This window comes from Dasypus novemcinctus, chromosome 6 (genome assembly GCF_030445035.2).
Source record: "Dasypus novemcinctus isolate mDasNov1 chromosome 6, mDasNov1.1.hap2, whole genome shotgun sequence".
NCBI classification, from domain to species: Eukaryota; Metazoa; Chordata; class Mammalia; order Cingulata; family Dasypodidae; genus Dasypus; species Dasypus novemcinctus.
The window spans coordinates 38495229-38520414 of NC_080678.1; the positions used below are offsets into that span (position 1 = coordinate 38495229).

Genomic DNA, 25186 nt, shown 5'->3' on the forward strand with positions numbered 1-25186 from the left:
ATGGTTTTGGACTCATACTGTATAAATATGTAATTTGTGACAAGAACTTCATAAAGGTGGGGGGATGGAGGGGTACAGGAACAGTTTATAAATGCTATTGAAATTGTTAAGTTGGTATCAAAGCAAACAAGATCGTTATAGGTTTAGGATGTTAGAAGCCCCATGGTAACCACAACGAAAACATTAGAGAATATGCACATTCAATAAAGATAGAACTTAAGAATACAAATGCAAAATGAACATAGAGCTCTTTTCTCTGTAAAGTGAAAGTTCTAATAATAGATGGTGGTGAGGGTAAGGCAACATTGTGAATGTGATCAGTTCCACCAAATGGTATGCTTTGGGAGGAGCTGGGATGAGAAGACTTATGTTACACATGTTACCATAACCTAAAAAAAAAGAAAGTGACACTAAAGAGATAATAACAATTAAACGCAATAAATGATCCTGGATGGGATCTAGGAATGGAGGAGAAAAGGCTCAAAAGGACATTACTGGGACATAAGAAAAAATTGGAATTTAGATTGTAAATTTTATATCAATGTTAAATTTCTTGGACTTGATAACTGCATTTAGGGTGACTACATAAGTTAAGTCTCCTTGTTCATAGGAAACGTACATGGAAGTATTATGTGTTCAAGGATTATGATGTGTACAAACTGCTCTCCAATGTTCAAAATATAGACAGATGATAGAATGATATGGCAAAGGCAGCAAAATGTTAAAATTGGTGCATCTAGGTATGGGGGGGTTGTATTATTTGTAAACTATCCTATAAGTATGGAATGATTTCAAAATAAAAAGTTTAAAAATATACATAAGAAGAAAAGTAGGCTAAAATTTAAGAGAACTAGTTATGTGTTAAATGCAGCCAATGTATACAATATACCTACCAGGGAAGCCCACTTGAAGCTCAGAGTGTAAGGTTTTTATTGGGGGCTGGTCATATAGACAACTTCTGCCTAGCAACCATCACAATTCCAGATTCCCAGAAGGAAAGCAGTTGCTCACCATAGATCCACTGTATGTACAAGAGTCTAGGTATAGTGAAACACCCTTCTCAATTAGAGAATTTTTCATATTAGTGTAGGGAACTTTTTATAAGCCAAGTTCCTAGATGCCAGGCAAAGGTCAAACTTACAGGTAGGTCCTTCTAAAGACAGGAGCCTCAGAACTACTATGTTACTGTTTTCTGCAAATTCTCTTTACCTTCTGGAATACTAAGTCTTAGAAAGGATAACAATGATATTTCTGAATTTCAGTTCAGAAATCAGACTGTGAGAGTAATCTGATGAAGGGGGGGAAGAACATATTTTTTAAAAGCAAGATCACACTAGAGCGGCCAAGATAGGATTTTCACTGATTGTGCTTTACAAGCCACACTGGGTTTTTCTCTTTGTTCATATATTTTCTTTCCTTTGCCAGAAAGTTCTTATATGCCTTTGTCCATCTGGCAAATTCCTATCTACTCTTCAAATCCATTCCTTGACTCCTCCAGAATTTAATCATTCACTTTTTTTAATACCCCCTCCCCATGCAGTTTGCTTGCTGTCTGCTTTTTGTGTCCATTTGCTGTACGTTCTGTGCATCTGTATTTTTATTTTGCTCCCTCCCACCCTTGCAGCCTGCTTGTTGTCTTCTCTCTGTGTCCATTTGCTGTGTACTCTTCTGTGTTTTTACTTACCTCCCTTTCTGTTGTATCACCTTGCTGAGTTGGCTCTTCGCGGCACTTGCGGGCTGGGAGGCACTGCATGGCGCTTGTGGGTGGGTGGCTTGCTGTGATGTGCGGGTGAGCCTACCTTCACAAGAAGGCCCCGGGACGTGAACCCAGGGCCTCCCATATGGTAGACAGGAGCCCAACTGATTGAGCCACAGCCACTTCCTAATCATTCACTTTTGTGCTATCTTTATTGTTGTCCTCATCATGTCTTGTCATTTAGCCGTCTACTCATACATCTTCCCTATGAAACAGAGTTCCCTGACAGCATAAATTTTCTGCCTCATCTTTGTACTCCTAAGATCAAGTACATATATGCTCACTGAGTGCTTACAAAATAAATGAATGGTAGGAAAACATCATGTAATACAGTAGAATATTTTTAAAATGATATATGGACTAAATTTAATAGGTTTAAGATCATCTACCAAATAAGTAATAATTTTCAAAGGCAATTAGGGTAGAATTAAAAACAAAATTTATTATCACATCTTTTATATAAAGAGTTTTTAGTGATTGATGTGACATTTTCTAAATCTCATTTCATAAAGGCAAAGTAAGGTCTGAAGGTCAAACAGTATACAAAAGAACATAAATAAGATAAGAGGAATCATTTACAAAACAAAATACAGTAAGACATCAATGAGTTCAAAATACCATTCCAAAGAACCAGGGTCTCTCTTTGTGCAAAAGAAATCCGTTCAGATAGTTATTCTCTCTGAATTTTAAATTAACTTAAATTCCTTCAGAACTTTCTTCTTCATTTTGATCTGCCACAAATAACTTTAAAGATAGTTTATAATTTAACAGTACTGACAAGTCTCTGGTAATCATTCATTCCTAATAGTAAATAACCATACAGAGTCACATATTTGTAAACAAATACATTTCCTAACAGGGACTAATCAGTTTAAAGAAAGTTAGCATAGTAGGCTCAACTGACTGTGGAACACCAAGAATACTATTTTGGCTACCAGTTAACTAGTTCAATGTTTTGTTCAGATTAGAAATAACTCTTAATTTTTACTCTCATCTTTAGAAGGATTAAACAATTTTCGTCACAAATTAATGGGTCCACTATTTAATAAATCTCATTTCCATTATTTTAACATTTTAGTGAAAATTATAATTTATGACTGTTACCAGCTACATGTGCCAGAGAAGGAAAGAAATGTTTATTTAGAAAGCTAAGAACGGACAGGGACAATTAAATGCTGAAATAAATTTTATATCATTTTATTTCAAAATGCTGTTATATGATGTAAGGAAAAAAGAATACCACATTATTGTACAATAAAACCAACTCAGAACTCTGGCAGCCAAATCTCTTAAAATACCAAATAAGAGACTTACAAATGGTATTTAGTGGTCTGATCAACAGCTACCTACAAAAGTCATAATCTATAACCTAGAGGGCCTTCTGGGGTATCACTTCATAGTTTTTCTATATGATCATAAGCAAGCCTTCTGTCTCTGCTTTTAGAAATAACAGACTATTATGGGACCACTCATAATTCTTTGTCCAGAAGTCCCTTAACAGCTATGTATTCCTAACCAAAGGAAGACTAAGAATAACCTCAACTATTCTGTGGTTACAAAATGATGTTTTCAGTTGCTATGAGATACAACCATATCTTTTATTAGTATTTTAAAATACTAGCAAAATTTCACACTGTTTTTAAGTATCTATTAATTTAATCAATACAGATAGGGTATTTTAGATTTGAAACTTTCTTACAAGAAAATATTATATAGCTATAGATATTTTTCAAACTTTAATAAGATCTATAACAGATAGATAAACTTTACTTTTCCAGGTATGTTGAGCTTGCTTGCTATACTTAAGCAAATGATAAATGCAAGGATGTCCCCTGAAGAGAAGTGGGTGATAAGTAATCTTTTACTCTAACTTCTATCAGCAAAAGTAAGGGCTAGAACTAAGACCCCACAAGTTCTTTATTACTTCTCATATCTTCAGCTTTTCTCTGGTACCAGCAGTGACAAATGGCCAATAAGTCAATGTGATTAAAGTGGGGGATGGGAATCACTGTGCACCAGAATTCAGTTAGCATTTACCAAGTCTAAAATATAAAATAAGAGCCACTGCATGAAATTCTAGAGACTTTTTTAAAAATATGCTAAAGGTAATCTCACAACTTCACCTGTCCTTTTACACACAGGTACTGTACCTGACAAGCTGGATCAAGACCCATTTTTCTTCTGAGGAACTTTTCTACATGCCCAATAGTTGCTTCTCCAGAAACTCGGACAAACTTCTTTTCCAAAGGCTATAAAAATAAGTAAACTATTTTTAGAATATAAATTTAAAATGTGTAAACCTTAAGGCAAATTTTATAGCAAAGATGATCCAGTAAGTTTTATGAATGAAGGAAAATTAATAAGAAATTTGAGTTAATTTACCTATTGAAGAAAAAAATAGAAATTCTGCTTAGCTTCCTCTCTCTGAAGAATGTACCAATAATTCTTTAAAATAGATGGGCTTGCTAGTTTATTTTAATGCCTCAGTAAAATAAAATTTAAAAAACAACTAAGAATAAAATTCATTCATTCCAAGCACTGAACTTACAACAAGGACAGAGAGCAAACATAAAGGATTAAATTTCAAAACAACTTGGTTTCTTCAACAAACCAATCGCAAGAAAGAAAAATGCTCTGGATTAAAACATAGGTAAGGTGTTTATATGCTACTACAATAAAAAGCATGTTTTATTTCTTTTTTTTTAAAGGAAAGTCTAAGTTCATGTATATTACTATAAGGAAAGCTTAAAAATGCAACATGGGACTGTACAGCATAGTAAAACCTCATGTGAAACACAAATATGGGTAATATTGCATATATAAGACTGTTTTTCTTTGAAACTGAACAAATGTATGTTAATGTTACAAAATGTTAATATCAGGCAAAGAAAAAACATTATGCTAAGCAAAGAAACCAGACACAAAGTACTACATATTGTATGATTCCATTTATATAAAATGTAAATATAAATCAATATATAAAGATGGAATGAGATTAGTGGTTATGTAGGGCTGGGGAAGGATAGAGGGATTGAGAGGTGACTGCTAAGGAGTGTAGAGATTTTCTTTCTAGGGTAATGAAATTGTTTTAAAAATGTTTGTGGTGATGAATACACAACACTGACTATAATAAAAGCCACTGATTATACACTTTGGATAGAATGTATGGCATGTGAATATAGCTCAAAAAGACTGTTTTAATTGGTTGTTTTTTTTTTTAAGCATGTAACTGATACAAATAAGAGCTATATCACCAAGTACAAGGTATGGACCTTATTTGGATCCTGATTCAATAAAAGCTATTATAGTAATTCATAAGACCATTGAGGCAATATAAATAGTGAATGGACATTTGACTAAGGAATAACTATTAATTTTTAAAGTAGTTATCACAGGTTTGTAAAGTGTCCTCTTTCACAAATACTGAGTTATTCACCAATAAAATATACATAGTCTGGGATTTGATTTAAAATTATATGGGAGAGGGGGAAGCAGATGTGGCTTAAGCAAATGAGCTCCTGCCTACCACATGGGAGGCCCCAGGTGGGTTCCCGGTGCCTCCTGGAGAAGACAAGCAAAACTGCAAGCTGGCGTGATGGGCAGGTGTGGCAAGCTGATGCAACAAGATGACACAATACGGTGACATAAAGAGGAAAGACAATGAGAGATATAACAAAGCAGGGAGCTGAGGTGGCTCAAGCAACTGAGCACCTCTCTCCCACATAGGAGATCCAAATTCAGTTCCTGATGCCTCCTAAAGAGATGAGCAGAGAGAAAGCACACAGTGAACGGACACAGTGAACGGACACAGAGAGCGGACAGCGAGCACAAACAATGAGCAGGGGTCAGCGGGAATAAATAAATAAAAATAAATCTTAAGGGCGGCGGACTTGGCCCAGTGGTTAGGGCGTCCGTCTACCACATGGGAGGTCCGTGGTTCAAACCCTGGGCCTCCTTGATCCGTGTGCAGCTGGCCCATGCACAGTGCTGATGCACACAAGGAGTGCCGTGCCACGAAGAGGTGTCCCCACATGGGGGAGCCCCACGCTGAAGGAGTGCACCCAGTAAGGAGAGGCCCTCAGCGCGAAAGAAAGTGCAGCCTGCCCAGGCATGGTGCCACACACACACAGAGCAACAAAAAGAGACACAGATTCCCGTGCCGCTAACAACAACAGAAGCCGGCAAAGACGATGCAGCAAACAGACACAGAGAACAGACAACCGTGGTTGGGGGGGAGGGAAGGGGAGAGAAATAAATTTAAAAAAAAATCTTAAAACAAAAAAGAATATGGGGGAACAGATATGGCTCAAGCAGTATAGTGCCTGCTTCCTACATGGAGGTCCCAGGTTTGGTTCCTGGTACCTCCTAGAAAAAACAAATGAAAAAACCAGCTCAGACGAGTTGACGTGGCTTGGTGGTTGAGCACCAACTTCCCACATATGAGGTCCTGGGCTGAATTCCCAACCCCTGGGCTGAATTTTTTTGGTACCTCAAAAATTTTTTTTTGTTTAAATTATATGGGAGAAGGAAAAGCGATGAAGGTACAGTTGAAATAAGATTAGCAATGAATTTATAATTATGGAAATTGAGTGAGGGAAACAGTTGTGACTCAAGTGACAGAGCATCCACCTACCATGTAGGAGGTCCAGGGTTAGAACCTAGGGCCTCCTGCCCCAAGTGGTGAGCTGGTCCATGCACAGTGCTGCCGCGTGCAATGAGTGCCATGCCACTCAGGGGTGTCCTCCGCGTAGGGAAGCCCCACGCACAAGGAGTGTGCCCTGCAAGGAGAGCTGCCCCGTGTGAAAAAAGCAAGCCTGCTCAGGAGTGGCACCACACACACAGAGAGCTGATGCAGCAAGATGAAACAACAAAGAGAGAGATTCCCAGCACCGCTGAGAATGCAAGCAGACACAGAAGAACACACAGCAAATGGACACAAGAGAGCAGACACGGGAGAGGGGGAGGAAGGGGAGAGAAATAAATCTTTAAAAAGAAATTGAGTGATAGAAACATAGGGGTTTGTTCTATCTACTTTCATATGAGTTTGAAATTTTCTGTTTTTTTAATAAGTGGGAAAAAAAAAGATAAACATCTAGACATTTGTAGCTGGAATTTGAGCCAAAAGTTTATGGTGTAGCAGGTGACAGGGAAACCACAGGGTCTGAAAGCCACTCTCCCTGAGTCAATTAGGTATACTCTCATCCCATGGAAATGAAAAGTTTGAGGTAATCCGGAAAATTAAAAGGGTACCTGTGAGGAAAACTGGAGCAATGTTTTTCTAGCACCAGCAGAGAGGAAGCCCAGAGGCTAATAGGAGGACATAGGCAGGTCAGACACACATTTGTTTATGTAACAACACTCAGCTTTCTTATCTGTATTTAATTTCTTAAGACCTTTCTTGACCTAATATTAGACCTATCTTTTATTAGAACAATATCACAGATAGTATAGGTGATAAGTACAGGTATTTTGGAGCCAGACTGCATGGGTATAAATTCTGGTTCTACGATTGTCTAGCTACAAGACTTTGGGCACACTGTTGAACCTTTCAGGGTTTTGTTTTCCCATATGCAAAACAGTGATAATTCTACCTAAAATGATCATGAGGACAAGTGAATTAATGTATATAAATAACTAGGAACAATTCCTGGCACTTAGTAAATACTTAAAAGTATTACTGCTGTCCATGATGAAACATGCCAATACCTGAAAGAAAAAAAATTGATCTTGGCTTTCAAAGGTAGGGTTCTCACATGGTTAACCTTAGTCTTCAAACCCTATCCTCACAAGTTAACATGATTTTTTCCTATTAATTTGGGTCCAGCTTTTTTTAGAAGACAATTTGCTCTTTTTGCTTAAGTCTACAAAACCAGAATTCAACTAGATGGTCAACTCTACGTTTCCTAATGGCCTCTTACCATCTGCAAATAAACAGGGGAAAAAAAAAAAGGTTTCATAGAACTTTTTTTGAAATTAAGTATGGAATCTTTCCTGCCACCTATAACACAAATGCTTATTTGATAAAAAAAGTTGGAATAATAAGCTAGTCTAAGAAGGAACTATAGGAAAATAAAATATTTCATTATTTTCTAACTTTAGATCATGCATGCCACTAAAAATGTCTTAAAAAGATGGTATCCCCTGCTATACATAGCTGCTATTCTGGCTATTCTTGCACATTTATTTATTTATTATTAAGCAGTTTTATTGATATATAGTTATATACCATACAATCTATGCAAACATTATGTAATAATGAGAAAAGTATAGAAAAATTTTTCTGACTGATTGATAGCATTCATAACTATACCAAATTTTGCCTGTAACAAAACAGTGAATTTTTATCTCAAAAAGTAGGTAGGTCCATGCTGGCTGAAAATTTCAGTCCCAAAAAGGAAAGAAATACATAGTGCATGCTTAACAGACACATACAGATATATTAACAGCTCTTTAATTTTTTCTTACCAGGGCTTTGAGGGGTAGAAGGGAGGAGCTGACAACATGTGTACTCAAAAAGGCAAAATTCTCCTTCAAGTAAATTATTAAAATTCACACATGTGACCTTTATTATGTCTTGGACAATAGTTAATACTTTATCTGTGTGAACCTGCCTCTGAAAATTACAACAGCAAAAAAATCAATAGGAAATGATTTAATATAAAATATACATATTTCTCAGTATGAGGACTTCCACAGAACAGGGAGAAAGGGATGACAACTAAAACAAATTTTCTTTAAAAATTTACTCTCTTTAGCTTGTCCCTGCTACACAAGACTCAAAATAATCTGTACAAAACAAGAATCACAGAAAAGGACCAGGGAGGATGCTATATTGCAAAGTCTAAGGATCTACTCTAAACTGCTGCCATCACCCAGACCATCCCCTAAGAGAAGTGAGGGTTCCTAGGTTCACTGGGAAAAGTGAGTGCTCTCCCAACATCACCCCTGCTTCACCACAGGTGGCCCAGGGAAACAGAGAGAGAGAAAAGTGAAGAATTTTCTTGTTTGTCTGTTTTTTGTTTTTTATTATTATTGAAATAATGAAAATGATCTAATAATGACTGAAGTGAATGCACAACTATGTGATTATACCAAATACCATTAATTGTACACTTTGGATGAATTGTAATGCTTTATTAATATATATCAAATAACTGATTGGAAAAAAGGTAGTATCGACTCATATTTTATCTTGAAAAAGTTCCTACCTCTATCAATTGAAAAGACCTAGAACCAGTGACCAACTCAGTAGCAATGTGATCCCTACTGACCAGATTGTGAATTTGAAATACCAATCACCATCAAAAGAAAATCCTTGGAGAAATGACTCTGGGGAAGAGATGTACAAATTAAGCATGAAACATCTTTTCTTATCAGATAGCAAGGAAGACTATGATAGCTATTACAGAACAATCAGAGCATCAATAAGGATAATAACAGAAATAAAACCACAAATATGTTTAAATCCACAAATTCATAATTAACTAAAAACAAAAACAAAACAAAAAACCCTAACTGGTCACAAATGGAGTATGCTAGTGAACCACCTCATTATTTTGAAACTGGTAAATAAAGGGAAAGACTCAAACATTTGTTCTGCCTTTTCTATATAAACTGTACCACTCGGTAACCAAATAAATAAAGGGAAATTTCTGTTTATGGACTTATTTCAACTAATAAAAGAAGGAATGACAGCACCATTTTTCAAACCTTAGTAAATCAATGGGTCTAGACACTGAACATCTATGGTTGCTAACATTATAAAGAGAAACCAAAGATATTAGGGAAGAAAATACCACCATTTATGAAGTATTCTTGTTCCCCCCAAAATCAAACTTGAATCTGATCAACACTCAGCTCTAACTACCAGTTTATAGGAAAGGCAGGAGACAAAGAACTTGTTAAATTATACTACAGAGGTACTGAACAGCAAAATCCTACTTGTAGGAAACTACAAGAAAATGATTCAATTTCTTCGACAATGAAATGCAAGAAAAAAATGGGAGGATTTACAGATTTAAATTACAACATGTAAATTTTATATAGATCCTGACTTAAAAGTGTTAAAATACATACACACACAATGACTGAGACAATTAAAAGTTGAACACCAACTAGATATTCGATAAGAAACTTAATTTTTTAATTTCTTGCCCCAACTTTTTAAAAGATGACAGTCATAAGAACAGTACAATCAACATCTAAATACCCTTCACCTAGTCACCAACTATTAAGATATTACAATTTATATATCTCTTCCTCTGTGCATGTATATTTCTTAGACCATATGAGAGTTACGTGCAGACATTGAAATGTCTCACCCTAACACACATGAGCAGGTATCGTCTCAGAATTTAGCGTTCTCCTGCATAACTAAAATACAATTATCAGGAAATGTACAGATGTATTCAGGAAATTTAACATTAATACAATAATTACCTAAATAAGTCCATATTCAGATTTTTCTAATTATCATATTAATGTCCTTTATAAGTTTGTTCTTATTTTAATCCAGGAATTACTGAAGGATCATACATTGCATTTAGGTGTCAGGTCTCTTTACTCTCTTCGAATCTAGAATAGTTCTGCCATCTTATTTTCATCTTTCATGATTCTAACATTTTGATGACATTTTTCTAACTTGTTTTTTAGGTGTGATGATACAGAGGCCTTTAAAAGAAAGACTGAAAAAACAAAATAAAGTAAATATGAGACTCATAAGAATATGGAAATATTCACAGATGAAGTGGCATAATGCTGGAGATTTACTTCAAAATAATACTTGGAGGTTAAGTGGATGGGCATATGGAAGACATAAAATTGGTCATTAGTTAATAATTGGGAAAGATGGATATGGAAACAAGAAGGTTATTCTATCTACTTTTGAGTATATTAAAAATTTCATGACAAAAAATTAGAGGAAAATTTATGACTCCTGGGAAAACTGAGTATGTAATTGCTTTGTGAAGCAATTTAAAATTATATAAATAAGCGAATAGGGCTTATGACTTTCAGGTCACAGCTCTAGATACTGAAGTGTTTAACAGCTAGGCATCATCCTAGTTAGGCAAGTTTAATTTGAATTCACAGTAAAGCATAAAAATAGCTTCTTTAGTAGAGAATACTGAGCTATATTATAATATAAGTTAAATTTTTACAGAAGTAAAAAAAAAATAGACTGCAGATCTGATAATGAAGAAACAGTGAAGTTAAGACTGTTTTAGCAATGTAAAATAATCACAAAATGCAGTGTAATATGATCATTTTTTTCTGTAATATTCATCACCTTTTACAGACATAAAGCCTACAAATTAATGTCTGGATCATCAGTTAAAACTTATTATATGAGAACAGTATAATGAATTCTAATGTACCTATCACACAACTTTGAAACCAATCTTGCTTTACTTATACCCCACCCATTTCCTACCCCAACTATTTCTTACCCCCATTTCCATTAAAAATCTTGAAAGAAACCCCATACATATATAATTTCATTGTAAATACTCCAGTATGTATCTCTAAAAGATAAGAAATCTTTCTCTCTCTGTCTCTTTTTTAATGATACTGGGATCAGGGAATGAGCCCAATACCTCATATGTGAGAAGCTGTGCTCAACCAATGAGCCACATTGGTTCCCCTGAGTTGGTTTTTTCATTTGTTTGCTTGTTGTTTGTTTATTTTTTTTTTTTAGGAGGCATCAGGGATGGTACCCAGGACCTCCCACGTGGGAAGCAGGTGCTCAACCACTTGAGCCATATCTGCTCCCCAAGAAATCTCTTTTTAAGCATAATTATATAATCATACTTTTAAAAATTAACAATTCCTTGATATCAGAAAATATCTAATAAATGTTCAAATTTCATCAACTGTCTCAAAAATTTTTTACCTAGAAAATGATTTTTTTTGTTGTTAGGGATGGCATTACTAAGAGAATAAAAATAAAAAAAGATTTCATGGAAAAAATATGGTCAGTGCTGAACTCAAATTAAAATTCTAATTTATGCATACATCATTTCACCAGATACATTTTGAATTTCCAAAACATAAGCACCAAATTAAAAAATTACAAACAATGGTTCATCCATGTAGTAGCATGTATCACTACTTCATTCCTTTCTATTGCTGAATATTCCACTGCATAGATATACCACATTTCATTTATCTGTTCATCAGCTGATGGACATCTGGGTTTGTTTCCACTTCGGGGCTATGAGCTCATAAACTTTTTACAGCTTATTTTATTTTATTTTTGGAGGTACTAGGAATTGAACCTGGGACTTCATATGTGGGAAATAGGTGCTCAAACACTGAGCTACATCCGCTCCCCTAGTTTATTTTTAAAATCAAATCTAAATAAGGTGCATACATTACAATTAGTTGACATGTCCCTTGATTCTGTTTTAATCTGTAGGTTTCATTTACAGGTTTCCCCTTCAATTCTTTCTCTTGTAATTTATTTACTGAAGGAACAGAATTGTTTGTTCTATAATTTTCCAATATCTAGCTTTGGCTGGTTATATTCCTACAGTGTCATTTAACATATTTCTTTATCCCCTGTATTTCTGTAAAGTAGTGAAATCTAGAAGTTTGATCATTCTCAGGTTGGTTGGGTTTTTTTGGCAAGAATACTTCATAATGGTATTGTCATCATGTTTTTGGATTTGTGAGGTTTGGAGCTATATAAATATCCTAGGTACATATGCACTTTTGTGGAAGTGGTATGCTAATATTTCAGTGTAATGTCTAGTTCTTCCTTCATGAGGTATTTTTTAAACTCTGTTGACTTTTCTGGCTGCTACAAGTCATTGGACAGAGGTCTTCAGGGAACACCAGTAGCATATGCTCAGTACTTGTTTCATATAGAAACTCATCTACTACTTACCTACTGACCACACTACTACAAAAGAACTTCCTAAAATTGATCACCATTAGTTTGATATTTTACAACTTAGAATAGGTTCAATATTACGAAAAACCATGAGGACATAACACTGCATTCCTTCTATCACACTGATCTCTGGGGTGACATCTATAATATGCTTCATCCAGAGAAGTATTGATCTTAAATTCACATCTCTAAACCAGAATATTCACAAAACAAAACAGTTTGCCCTACCAAATATAATTCACCCAACTTTTAGTAAAGACTTTGACAAAACCTACAGAAAAAAGTCCCAATTTCCTTACATATTTATAGTCCCAAGTAAATATAAAGCCTGATTTATTCATTTTTTAAATAAGATACCATTTTCTGAATTACATTATAGTACCAGCACTGTGTAAAATGGCACCTGTGATTTTGTAACCTTTCAGACCACTCTGAACTTAAGTATGTTACAAAGGAGTTCATTCTTACCTCTAAAATCTTAGTAAATGATTCAAGTAACAAGTTAGGGCAGGTTAGCTTGAGCCGAAAATGTTACATGCAAATAGAATTTTAAGTTCAAATTAACTTTAAGTGCCAACTATGCAAAAAATGCTTTCAAACATTTATCACCAAATTAACAGAGCATTTGATTTTAGAATTTTAAAAATTACTCCCTTTTTCCTTAAACTACCTTTCTGAATAACAAATCCTTATTTAATAACTCTTTTGCTCATAAACCAATTATAAGAGCGCATTATTGAATGTACCTGGTAGTTCAGTAACCTTTATGTATGAAATATTCTTTATTGTAATTAAAGACAATCTCCCTATGGTTGCTAATTTGACTCCGAAATTCATGTGCTACAGGTCCTTTTATAAAATGAATGATAAATGAAAAATAAAAGTAAGTAAAATACCTTAAAATGTCCCGTGCCTTCATTAGCACTGAAAAATGAGAGCAAAATTAATCAATATTTAATATTTGAAACTATATTTAATCATATAACAGAAAAATGACACAAATATAAATATTTGGGGAACATCAATTTATTTTAAAATTTCAAAAACAGTCATCTAACACTTTATGAAATAAACTTAGTTGTTCATCATTTCTGCCACCTAGTGGTAAGACAAAGGAAATTTTATCCAGTATTTTTCCCTCTATAATCTCCACAAAATAAGATTTCTTACAAGGTTATTTTTCCTATTTCTCTTGCAACAAAATCACCTAGTCATTTTACCCAGTTTGCTTTTCACCTAGAAGCCCAAAGAGATTTCTTGGCTAAATCAACTAATTTTTTGTTGTGAGGGAAAACAAGGGGCACTAACCTTTGTTGAGTATCTACTATGTACCAGGCCTAATAGGTCTTCATATATTGTGCATGTTTTTTGTTTAGTTCTTACTATAGCCCTGAAAATTAGGCTTTGTACCCCCATTCTACCAATGAGGAAAACTAAGCTCAGAAAGGTTTAACAACTTGCATAGGGTCACAGAACAAGTAAGCGATAAAGCAGGGATTCAGATTCAAGTGTGCCTATGTTCTTTCTTTTCTATCATATTGTGAATAGGGTTTGAACACAAGATCACAATTGCATCATCTCCAGAGTAGTCTTTATAATATAAATATATATTTAAAACATTTATTTCCTACCCACCACCTTGCATTAAATAATATATAAACCTTAAGATTATAGCATTAATTTTAGAGTTATATAATATAGAATCCTATTCAATACAAGAATTCTCTCTATGGGAATCTATGGCATGTGGGCATCTGGCTTCTGCTTGAATGCCTAAAGAGATAGAGAGCTTCTTGACTAAGTTAGCTTGTTCCATTTGTGAGCAACTTTGTTAAAAAATTGCTTGCTTACATTGACTCAAATGTTTCTCCCTGTAACATATATACCGGTCCTAGTTTTGCCTCTTGGTACTCTTATGAATTAAATTCAATCTTTCTCTGATGTGATACCTCTGAAAATTTAACTTGAGGGGCTTATGATTATTTTCTCTTTTCTATACTAAAGATCTTTTGTTCCTTCCACTACCATATATGACTCAGTTTTCAGACCTTTTGCTATACTGGTTACATTTCAGTTTACCAACATCTCTCTTAAAATGTGTTCAGAGTTGGACACACACAATATCCATTTGGATTAATGCAGCATACAGCATACTTCTTTGGTTAACTAAATATCACTGAGTTTAAGATTGCATTAAATTTTTGGTATTCATATCACACCTCTCATTTGAGTCAATTTTCTTTAGTATGCACTTGTTATACATATTGCAGCACCTTGGACTACTTTCACTTTTATTTTTTAATCACTGCAACATTTCAATATTCATATATTGTTAATAGATTAGACATGTTAAGAAAACTACACATTGATTGTTACAACAACCCAGTGAGGTTCTAAATATGCAGATGATTACAGAAGTTACACCACAAGGGTTATATAATTTGAGTTAGACTCTGAAGTCTATGATCTTTCTATACGTTATACTGCCTGTATGAGGTTATTTCTTTTTATAATTTTCTACTTTATATAGAGAAACCAAAGAACAAAAAGGAGAAGTAAAGATATATCTTATTATTACAAAACAAATATATCCAATTTAGGCAGGAAATCTAATTTCATATTCCCATGTTTGAAAATTTACTATCCACAGGCTAAACCTAATTCAGTTTGTTCTCTGTTCCAATTCAAGAAGTCACTAGCTGAACCAAATTTGCCCTTGTACTTGTCGTATCAGGCTAAAAATCATCTCCCACTTGTCCTGCCATGAAAGAGCTTTTTATGGGTTACTTACAAAGCCTGACTTTTATAGAAACACTAAAGCTTTTCTACGTGGTGAAAACTTGGGGGTTTAATTCAGGGAACTATTACTTAAAAAAAACACAAGCTAAGGGGTTAACTTGTGCAGAACTGGTAGAAAGGTTGTGAGTTAATCTTTGGAAATAAATAGAAAAGGTGAAAGCACAACATAATGTCTATAATTAGCAGTGCTATTATATGGGTATGTCAGTGGTTGAAAGGGAAAGTCGAAGGTCATGTATATTACTAAAAAGAAAGCTAATGTATTATGGAACTGTGTGGCATAATAAAACTTCACATGAAATATGAATATGGGCAATATTGCATATGTATGACTATTTTTCTTTGAAACCGAACAAATGTTATGTATGTTAATGTTACAAGATGTTACTATCAGGCAAAAAAAAAAAAAAACCCACATGCTAAGTGAAAGAAACCAGACACAAAGTACTATACACTGTATGATTCATTTATATAAAATGTAAATATAAATCAATGTATAAAGATGGAATTAGATTAGTGGTTATGTAGTACTGGGGAAGGATAGACAGATTAAGAGGGGACTGCTAAGGGGTGTGGAGTTTTCTTTTTGGAGTAATGAAATTATTCCAAAAATTTTTAGAAATTTTAGAAATTTTCAGAAATTTTAGAACATTGTGATTATATACTAAAAGCCACTGATTGTACACTTTGGATAGAATGTATGGCATGTAAATATATCTCAATAAAACTGCTTAAAAAAAAAAAAGGTTCCTTGCTGCTGGAAGCCTTTTTTTCCCTTAATCATTTGAAAATATAGAGGACTATATTGAAGTGGACAGAATAACTATCATAATCATCAATACATAAGGTTCAATTCTTTCATTTTACAGTTTCAGAAGCTAAAGTTCTGAGTTTAAAATGAAAGTTCCCTAAGGGCAAGGACCTTGGCTGACTTATTCAAACTGTAGCCCCAGGTTACAAAAAACAGCAGAGCTAAGACTTAAATCTAGATCTTATTCCATGTCCTTCCAATACAGTGGGGAATGTGTTAATAATTTAACAACTTTTTAAACTGGTAATGACTGTCTTGAGAACTGTGACAAGTCTCACTCATTGGGGAAGCCTGCCATGACTAATTATTGATTTCTGCTATGGGCAACAATGGGGGCAATGTAGAACACCTGTCTCATATTTGACATCACTGCATTACAGTATGCCAACTTTACTAAAGATACTAAAAAAAACTAAAAGAAAAAAAATTGAATGGGTGTACTGCATATAAAAGACTGTTATACAAATTGTAAATAAACTAGAGAGACAGAAACAGAACAGCAGCTATGTACAGTGGGAAGCACTGAGATTGAGAGGTGATAAGTTTTTTGTTTGATTACTGGAATGATGAAATGCTCTAAAAATCATTGAAGTGATAAATATACAACTATGTGATAATATGAAATACCACTGATACGTACACTTTGAATGGATTTATGCTTTATTAATACATATCAATAAAACTGATTTGGTAAAAAATGCATACTAACTTATTAATAAAAATGTATACTAATTGATTTGTTAAAAAAATATGTATACTACCTCACTCATCTTACTGGATAGCTTATAAGAGTTGGACAATTCCATGGTATGAATTCCAGGTTAAACAAGAAATTATTGAGTTTCTGTAATGAAAACCTCTCACGTGGTAAAACACTTATTGCCTTAACCTAAAATTGTAAAATGACTATCCTTTATAACACCTAGTGCTCTAAGTGTCAAGACTATCTCCTTTTGGAGATATTCACTGTGCTGTCACTATGGCAATATATAAATATCACGAGCTTTTAGAAATGTGAAATTGAATAACTTAAATTTGCCTTTCAATGAACTGCTACTTAAAAGTTTTTGCTAAAAGGTTCTGAGAAATTTTCTTTGCATGTCAATGTGTTTTAAATGATTATTCTCCTAAGAAGTGAGTGCATTTTCCTTCTCTACTCCTTTGTTATTTTTCTTCTCATCTTTATATTTAGAAGCACCAAAGTTCATTAATAAATAAAGGATAATATTTTTAATGTGGGAAAAAAATCTGAATTGCCAGTTCTTACTGTATGTTCATGGAAAAATGTTACAGTTCCCCAAAATAACTTTTAGAAATATAAATTGCTTTAAGTTTTTAAAAATTTTAATTAACTAGTTTTATTAAAAATTAAGAAGTCACACGGTACAAATTCAAATACAATGAAGAGTAAGACTTTTTCCCATCTTAGACTCATAGACTCCAGTGCCCTTTCCCAGGATGACCACCACTAGCAAACATTTTCTTACATATGTCCTTTCAAGAATGGTCCATACATAGTAAAGAAAATACTTTCGAACATGTTTTCCACCACCTGCTTTTTAAAAAACACAATGGGGGAAACGGACTTTGGCCCAGTGGTTAGGGCGTCCGTCTACCACATGGGAGGTCCGCGGTTCAAGCCCCGGGCCTCCTTGACCCGTGTGGAACTGGCCCATGCGCAGTGCTGATGCGCGCAAGGAGTGCCGTGCCACACAGGGGTGTCCCCCGCGTAGGGGAGCCCCACGCGCAAGGAGTGCACCCATAAGGAGAGCCGCCCAGCGCGAAGGAGGGAGCAGCCTGCCGAGGAATGGCGCCACCCACACTTCCTGTGCCGCTGACGACAACAAAAGCGGACAAAGAAACAAGACACAGCAAAAAGACACAGAAAAACAGACAACGAGGGGAGGGGAATTAAATAAATAAAAATAAATCTTTAAAAAAAAATAAAAAAAAATAAAAAACACAATGGGTACCTACTAATTATTCTCTTCTGCACCTTGCTTTTCACTTACTGTATCTTGGAGATTGATCCATATTAGCCCTTAGAGATCTATCTAATTCATGTATGGATATAAACTTATTTAACCAATACTCTTCTGAATATTTAAATTGGAACATACTCTTTCATACAGAAATTCCTAGCTTACATTTTGGAATTTTATGGTTTCCATTCATTGCTCCAGAGAGATCTTTTTCATTATCATCACCCACTCTGACATAAATTTTGAGGCTTTGTGGAAACAAAAAAGGTTTCCTTTCTCTCAGGGGTTCTTAATATCAGCTGAGAACATAGGATGAATATATAAACAGAACATAGAAAAAGCTAGATATTAAATAAATGATCCCAGAAAGTGACTGAGAAGTAAAATAATCATCAGTGACACATAATGGGAAATCTAGATTCTTCCAAGAAAGACATTTTAATCTGTGAACTATTTTAAAAGCTACTAATTTGTTACATGTCAACCCAGTGACCATGATATATTTTTAAAATGTTGCAGTATATAAGGGAGTATACCAATTGGTACAGCATTTGAAAGAAGCAATTTATTTGGATTAGAAAGCTGTCCAAACTATTTGGAAAACAATTTGGCAAAATCAAGTAAAGTTGAAGATGGTAATATCCTAGGACTCAGCAAATCTATACAATCAGAGAAACAATCACACATATACACAAGAATATATGTACAAAAATGCTTATAGCAACATCTTTTATAACAGCAAAAACCACCACCAAAAAGAAAAAACTAAACAAAACATAAACAAAAATAGGAAACAACCTAAGTGTTCAACAACGCAAGAAAATGGAATTGTGGCATATTCATTTTAATGGAATTCCATGTAATGGTGAGAATGAATGAACTACAGCCACACATTTCAACATGGGTGAATCATATACAAAGTTGAGAGAAAAATACAAGTTGCAAAAACACTTATAGTATGATACCATTTAAAGTTTTAAAATGAACAGAAACTATTCTACATATGGCTTAGGAATAGATACACATGTGGTAAACTGAAAGAAATGCATGGGAATGACAAACATTATTTTTAGGAGAGTGGTTATTAGCCTCTGAGGGATGGGAGGTGAACAGGAAGAGAGATACCCAGGACTTCAACTGTATTTGGAAAGGTTTGTTTTTTAAGCCAGATGGTGGTTAAACAAACGGTTATTATATATTAATAAATATGTAAATATTCCAAAATTACTAAGAAGGGATGCCAAAAAATCTTGGTTTTACCTGCATTCAGGATGATTTCATAACTTTTGAGTCTTCAAATCCTTATTTTAAGATCAAGAGGTAGATTTTTAGGGTACTCACCCAATGAACTCCAATAATAAAGACATATCAAGTTCAGGTGGAATACGAAACACTGATTCCAAGACTTTCTTAGATCTTCCTTTGCTTGAAGGAACTGGCTGTGGAACAGCTAATTTGATAGCCAAATTAAAAATTTGAGTTAACTTTTTATAGAGTTCTTTGAAAAGTATTAAGACAGATATTATAACTTTGTTGACTTTTGAAAAGATAACAAAGTACCCAATCTCCCTTTCTTTCAGCTAATCTGTCAAAGCCAATGAAATTAGAGGCAAGCCTGGGAACCATTCTGTAATGGCAGACAGACATATGTGGCTGGTATAAGAGAGCCACAGAGAGAGTTTATAATAGCAACAACAATTATAGGTAATCCTTAACAGGCACAGCTCTACCAGGGCTCATTCTTAGCACTTTATATACATCATCTCATTTAATCCTTATTACAATTCTATGATACAGGTACTACTGCTACTCTTGTTTTGTTTTATAACTGATGAAGAAACTGAGGCTATGTGAGATTAAGCAATTTGCCTAGGTTCACTCACGTAGTAAGTGGAAGAGCCAGGATTTAAACCCAAGTCTACCTGCTTCCATACTGTGACATCACCATCATTATAAAACTAATGTATGAACAGTTACTATGAGCCAGGCACTGTTAAAGTGCTTTATATTACTCAATATATTCTTACAATCATTTTATAAAACAAGTACTATCATTATCCCTACTGAGACATTGAGGAAACACAACCAAGACAATAAGGAAACCAAGACATTGAAATAATTTGCCAAAGTCACACAGCTAGTAAAATGGCAGAGCTGGGATCAAACTCAGGGAATCAAGCTACAGAGTCTGAACTCTTTTATTTGTTATAAACAATTAAATTGGAATGTACCACATCATTACCATCAAATCTTTGGCTCACTCTTTGATCATACAATAACTAGCAATCACCAAAGAGGACCACAAAAGGAGTAAATTTTATTAAGTTAATATTCTTTAATCTATAAATACATTATGGTACATACCCAAACTTACCAGGTTTAGGTACTTCTAGACCTCTTTCTTTATAGAAATCATGCATTTGCTTTTTTTCTCCTAAAAAATGATAAGAAGACTAAATTACACTTAAAATGTAACTAGCAGAGTCAGCAGAGATTCTGGGACTCAAAACTATGTAATAAAAGAAACTTACTTTCCTCTAGATTGATCACTAATTTGTACACTATGTCTTGTAACTGCCGGTCCAACCTAATAAAAGGAAAGGATGGAGAATACCTCAGAATTCAGAAAATATGCATTTTGATAGAGTGTATAATGCTCTTTGTAGGAAACAAACTGTGTTTTCTCTTGGGAGTAGATTTCTCCATTTTCAGAAGTAAGTTAATTTTAGGTAGCACTCATGGCTCCTAAGAGATAATGCACCTGAGAGAGAACCTCAGATAAATATAAATTAGCAAGTAATCATATACTGCCTTGACTAGATCATTAAATTGTTCCCTTACCCCCCATAAGAATGTGAGCTTAAAGACAGACTGTATTCTAAACTCTTTTTTTATCATCTGCAAAGCACTCTACTATAAAAGTAGTAAAAACTTAACAGTATTTGATGATTAATGGAAGCAATCTACTTATATTTTTCTTCTCTTAGAAAGGAAACAGCATTTTTAAAAAAGATTTATTTATTTCTCCCCATCCCCTCACTGTTTTGCATTTGCTGTGTCTATTTGCCGTGTGCTGATCTTCTTTCTTTAGGAGGCACTGGGAACCCAGTCTGAGACCTCCCATGTGGGAGAGAGGTACCTAACCACTTGAGCCACTTCTGCTCCCTGTTTCGTTGTATCTCTCATTATATTTTCCTTCTTGTGCCTCTTGTTGCATCATCTTGTTACATCAGCTCGCTGTGCCAGCCCATCGCACTAGCTCGCTGTCTTGCTTGTCTTCTCCCAGAGGCACCAGAAACTGAACCTGGGACCTCCCATGTGGCAGGAGGGAGCTCAATCACTTGAGCCACATCACTTCCAAAAACAAAGCATGTGATGGCCAAGAAATGAAAGTCTGTGGAGCAGGTGTAGCTCAGTGGTTGAGAGCTTCACAAGTACAAGGTCCTGGGTTCAATCCCTATTATCTCCTAAATAAGTTTTTTTAAGAAAGAACTTAAATTCTGAGTAATAAGCCATAATGACCTATGACAGGATGGACTTTTCCAAGCAGAAGCCAATCGTTTCAGATATTACTTTGAAAATTAGAATTCGGGGAATGGATGTGGCTCAAGCGATTGAGCTCCTGCCTACCACATGGGAGGTTCCTAGTTTGGTTCCAGCACCTCCTAAAGACAATAGTGAACTGGTGTAACACGCAGGTGTGGCAAGCTGACATAACAAGAGAAACAAGAAGAAAAATACAATGAGAGACATGACAAAGCAGGGAACAGAGGTAGTTTAAGCAACTAGGCACTTCCCTTCCATATCAGAGGTCTCAGGTTCAGTTCCTGGTGCCTCCTAAAGAAACAAGGAAGAGGAACAAACACAGCAAGTGCAAACAACAAGGGAGTGCAGAGAAATAAATAAATAAAATAAATCTTAAAGAATTCTAAATATACCCAAAATGACAAGCCTACATAAACTAGCCCAATTAACTTGAATGACGGGAATAAAACACTCAAGAGGTCTGTGCCTCAATTTTAAAATTTTAATTGAAGGTAGCATAGTGCCTGGTACAGAGTAAGTGCTCTATACATTTTCCTTAAAACAATATTTAGCTCCCTTTCTACTAATTTCGAGATAAGTCAAGAATTCATTCCCAATTACACAACTTCAAATTTTCAAAAAAATATACTTAAGTAAACAAATTTTATTTAGGTATTCCTTACCTTATGTTATATAACGGTTGTGTCTGATGTACCACTATGTTGCACTTTGGACATCTGTTGCTATAGTAAAAATGCCTTACAATGCAGCTTTTACAAACTGTTAAATAAGAAAAAAATGTTTAATTGGTATGCTTGTAAGATTTCTAAAATTGAAAATAAAAGCAGAAATGTCAACCATATGCTTACATGTATGAAGACATTCTGTAATGGTAGTTGCATCTATTAAGTAACCTTTGCATATGGAACACAAGATGTATGGGGTCAGCTCAGAGAGATTAATCAGGCGCTGCAAATGCAATGGAAATAGTCTTAAAAAACAATTCCCCGCCTTCTCAAATTCTTGAACCATAATGTGGTTCATTATGAACAATGTGTCACTTAATTTGCAACATGGAGACGCGTATATATAGTCAACCTTTCAAAATACGGCTGACAGTTACAATAACAATGTAAACCAAAGTTTCAAAAGAACCTATTCTCTTGGACAGAGCGTATATTGCAAAATGAGGGTCATGATACTTCAGGCATAACTTATAAAATGGGCAGGCTTTCCAAATATCGGTATTCAAGTTTAAAAATTCTGGCTGACGAGGCGCATTACTTAACTTGAAGTCTGCGCTACTACACTAAAAACAAGCAAAACAAAACAAAAAAACACTCTTGACAATAAGGGATTGAATAGGTGGGGCAAGGTTTATCACCCTCGCAACACCCCGTAGAAGCTGTTTCCTCTGTCCGGCTGTAAACCCTAGAGGAAGGAAGCACGGTACCTGGCGCCCACCCTAGGCCTGGCACGCCGGGGTCTCAGTAACTGCAGCACGAGTCGGCCCGCAGAGCCTGCAGGAACCTCACGCAGGTCTGCAGGGAATCGGGCGGGGACAGGAGGCCTGCGCGCCCCGCGCCCGGCAGGCGAGGCAGGCCAGGGGCTGCCGCGGGGCCCGGCCCCCACCGGGAAGGGCCGGCCTCGTCCCGGGGGCCCCCGCGGCCGGGCCTGGCCAGGCAGGGGCTGTGAATACCTCCTCCTCCTCCTCGGAGTCCGGCCGGCCCCCCTCCAGCCTCAGCGAGAAGTGGCCCATCTCTTCCTCCTCCTCCTCCTCGTCCTCTTCCTCCTCCTCCTCCACCTCCTCCTCCTCCTCCTCCTCCAGCTCCTCCTCCTCCTCCAGCTCCTCGTCCTCGTCCTCGAAGCGGCCTCTCAAGCCGCCCAGGACGCGCTGCGGCTCCAGCTCCGGCGGCCGGGAGCCCGAGCAGCCCGGAGCCCCCGCCTCAGGCAGAGGCGGGGGGCCCTCCTCAGCCGCCGCGGGCGCCGGGGTGAGGGCGGGCGGGGAGGCGGGGGCTGGCGGCGGCATCGCCGTGGCTCCCTCCGCCTCGCCGGCGCCCACGCTGCCCACGCCGCCCACGGGCGCCTCGGCGACTCCCTCCATGCCCTCCGCAGAGCCAGGCAGGGCGAGGCGAGCTGAGGTGGTCCGCGAGCGCGGGAGTTCCGCCGACCTTCTACGCGGCCAGTGCGCAGGCGCGGGAGGCCTGCAGGGCCCGCTGGGAAATGTGGTTCAGGGCCCCTCACCTACGAGGGCGTCAGGGGAGCGTCCCAGGTGTAGAGGGCGGGGCTTGCGGACTGCACCTTCTTAAAGGAGCCTCACCTAATTGCCCCTTCAAGAGACCTATCTGATGAAGGCACAGCTATGTGATTCTACCAAATACCATTGATTGTACAATTTGGGTGAATTGTATTACTTATTAATATATCAATGAAATTGATTTGTTTTTTGCTTTTTTTTTTTTTAAAGAGGCCTGTCTGCAATTGTGGATTTCTTGATCCCCCCACCAGCCCCCACCTTATTGGCCATGGCCTTGCTTTCACCCTTAACAAATGATTGACTTTCTATAGGCGACAACATTCTGTCTTCATCAACTTATGCACAGAGGGCTTGAACTAGGAGCTACAGTGATGTTGTATTAGGAATAATAATGATTTCAATTTGAGTACCAGTTATGCAACTCTTCTGTGGAAAATCACCTCCATCCAAGGTTATTTCCATTAGGAATATGAAGTCTCTATTTTCAAAAATTATGTTTATTTATTTTGAGGAATAGTATCTTGTTTTTCCACAAGATGGACATCTAATCCCCATTCAAAGACCTTCCATGATTTCCCATCACATAAAGAAAAATTATGCTTAATTCAACAAACATTTATTAGGCATCTACTGTAGCCAGAATTGAGACCTGCCTATGTCTCTCCCTCTTCCCACTGTTTTATCAGAAGAGAGATTTGGGGTTGGAATAGCTTATTCTTTTTTTTTTTTTTTTAACAAATCAAACTTATTGATACATATAAATAAAGCATACAATTCATCCAAAGTGTACAATCAATGGTATTTTGTATAATTACATAGTTGTGCATTCATTACTTCAGTTATTATCAGAGCATTTTCATTATTTCAATAATAAGAATAATAATAAACAAGGAAGCAGACTTGGCCCAGGGGATAGGGAGTCCGTCTACCACATGGGAGGTCCATGGGATCAAACCCCAGGCCTCCTTGACCCGTGTGGAGCTGGCCCACAGACAGTGCTGATGCAGGCAAGGAGTGCCCTGCCACGCAGGGGGTGTCCCCACGTAGGGGAGCCCCACACGCAAGGAGCGCGCCCCATAAGGAGAGCCGCCCAGCGCAAAAGAAAGTTCAGCCTGCCCAGGAATGGCACAGCACACACAGAGAGCTGAGGCAGCAAGATGACGCA

General features: G+C 36.4%; 1 protein-coding gene across 6 annotated transcripts in view; it reads right to left on the bottom strand.

Annotated features, from left to right (window-relative positions):
• PCGF6 (polycomb group ring finger 6) overlaps positions 1-23928 on the bottom strand; it is a 42363-nt gene extending 18435 nt beyond the window's left edge. For 2 of the 6 annotated variants that reach the window (XM_058298618.2, XM_071215723.1), the window contains exons 1-8: positions 23464-23925; positions 22634-22733; positions 22448-22544; positions 20771-20826; positions 20614-20673; positions 19581-19689; positions 13544-13571; positions 3907-4005 (exon numbers count right to left, since the gene is read on the bottom strand). In XM_058298618.2, coding sequence (XP_058154601.1) covers positions 3907-4005; positions 13544-13571; positions 19581-19689; positions 20614-20673; positions 20771-20826; positions 22448-22544; positions 22634-22733; positions 23464-23868 — 954 coding nt within the window. In that variant the 5' untranslated portion in view covers positions 23869-23925. Of the gene's footprint in view, positions 1-3906; positions 4006-13543; positions 13572-19580; positions 19690-20613; positions 20674-20770; positions 20827-22447; positions 22545-22633; positions 22734-23463 lie in introns of all 6 variants that reach the window. The other 4 variants (XM_058298617.2, XM_058298619.2, XR_011649013.1 and 1 more) reach the window with 4 other exon arrangements.
• Positions 23929-25186: the final 1258 nt, after the last annotated feature.